The sequence below is a fragment of the Aplysia californica genome, unplaced genomic scaffold (assembly GCF_000002075.1).
Source record: "Aplysia californica isolate F4 #8 unplaced genomic scaffold, AplCal3.0 scaffold00488, whole genome shotgun sequence".
NCBI classification, from domain to species: domain Eukaryota; kingdom Metazoa; phylum Mollusca; class Gastropoda; order Aplysiida; family Aplysiidae; genus Aplysia; species Aplysia californica.
This window is the reverse complement of record NW_004797758.1, coordinates 503673-504722: the sequence shown is the minus strand read 5'-3', so window position 1 is coordinate 504722 and position 1050 is coordinate 503673. Positions and strand designations below refer to the sequence as shown.

At 38.6% G+C, this 1050-nt stretch overlaps 1 protein-coding gene across 1 annotated transcript in view; it reads right to left on the bottom strand.

Annotated features, from left to right (window-relative positions):
* LOC101861756 (voltage-gated potassium channel subunit beta-2) overlaps positions 1–1050 on the bottom strand; it is a gene marked incomplete at its 5' end in the record, with an annotated part of 52341 nt that overhangs the window by 23727 nt on the left and 27564 nt on the right. Inside the window, 1 exon segment of the mRNA XM_013086643.1 lies at positions 77–163. Coding sequence (XP_012942097.1) covers positions 77–163 — 87 coding nt within the window.

The following is a 1050-nucleotide window of genomic DNA, read 5'->3' as shown; positions in this document are numbered from 1 at the left end:
TTATATTATATATACACAGATACAGTTTGTCTGTTTAGTGTAAGTTCGATTAAATTTATAAAGTTTGTTGTCTTACCTTCCATGGGCACATGTGAATCTGCTTTGTTGGCGAACACTATATCGACATAGTCCAACTGTAGACGGCCTAGGGACGCCTTGATCCCTGGTGATACAAAACAGAGAGACAAATATAATAATTGAATTATACAAAATGTGATCACACAGCAGCTAGTACGATACTGACTGCGCATTGCTGGCCTAAATATAAATTATGGACCCATCGTATCTGGTATTTAAAACAACAAGGCCAAACACAGAAAACGCTGAATGATCTGCTGGGGTTTGTTTGTTTATTTATTTTTGTTGAGGTTTTTTGTAGGCATTTTACGCAACCATCAACATAATATTTTATATCATTTTGGAGGTGAGAACACTGTCTATAAGAACTAACACGGGCTGGGAGTGCTACAACATCCCAACAGAGAGACATATATACTCGATATAAATTATCACCATTCTGTGTTCGACGGTGAAGCGCCAGACCGTTACATCAAAGATACCAGTCAAGTTATCAGTAAAATAATGAATAATTCTGGAGTTCGAGTTTGTGAAGGTGCTGTTAAAATCTACTTTTCTAGCAGGGGAGGCAACAATGTTGATATTGCCTTATCAAGATCTATTCTTTTAAATTGTTTAGTTATGTCCCTTGACTCTGGCCGGCATAATTATGAGAAGCTTCACAATGAAACGTAAATTACATTATAAAACTGTGGGACTTTATGTGGTGTCATTGCATACTTTTGTCCTTCTTTCTAAGTCCGTCTTGGTTTGTAAATGTGTGTGTGTGTGTGTGTGTGTGTGTGTGTGTGTATGTGTGTGTGTGTTTGTATGCTTGTGTGTCTGTGCGCAAGTTTGCGTGGTAATGTTCGTGTGTGTGTATGATTGAGTGTGTGTGTGTGTGTGTGAGTGAGTGAGAGAGAGAGTGTGTGTGTGTGTGTGTGTGTGTGTGTGTGTGTGTGTGTGTGTGTGTGTATGCGTATGTGTGTTTTT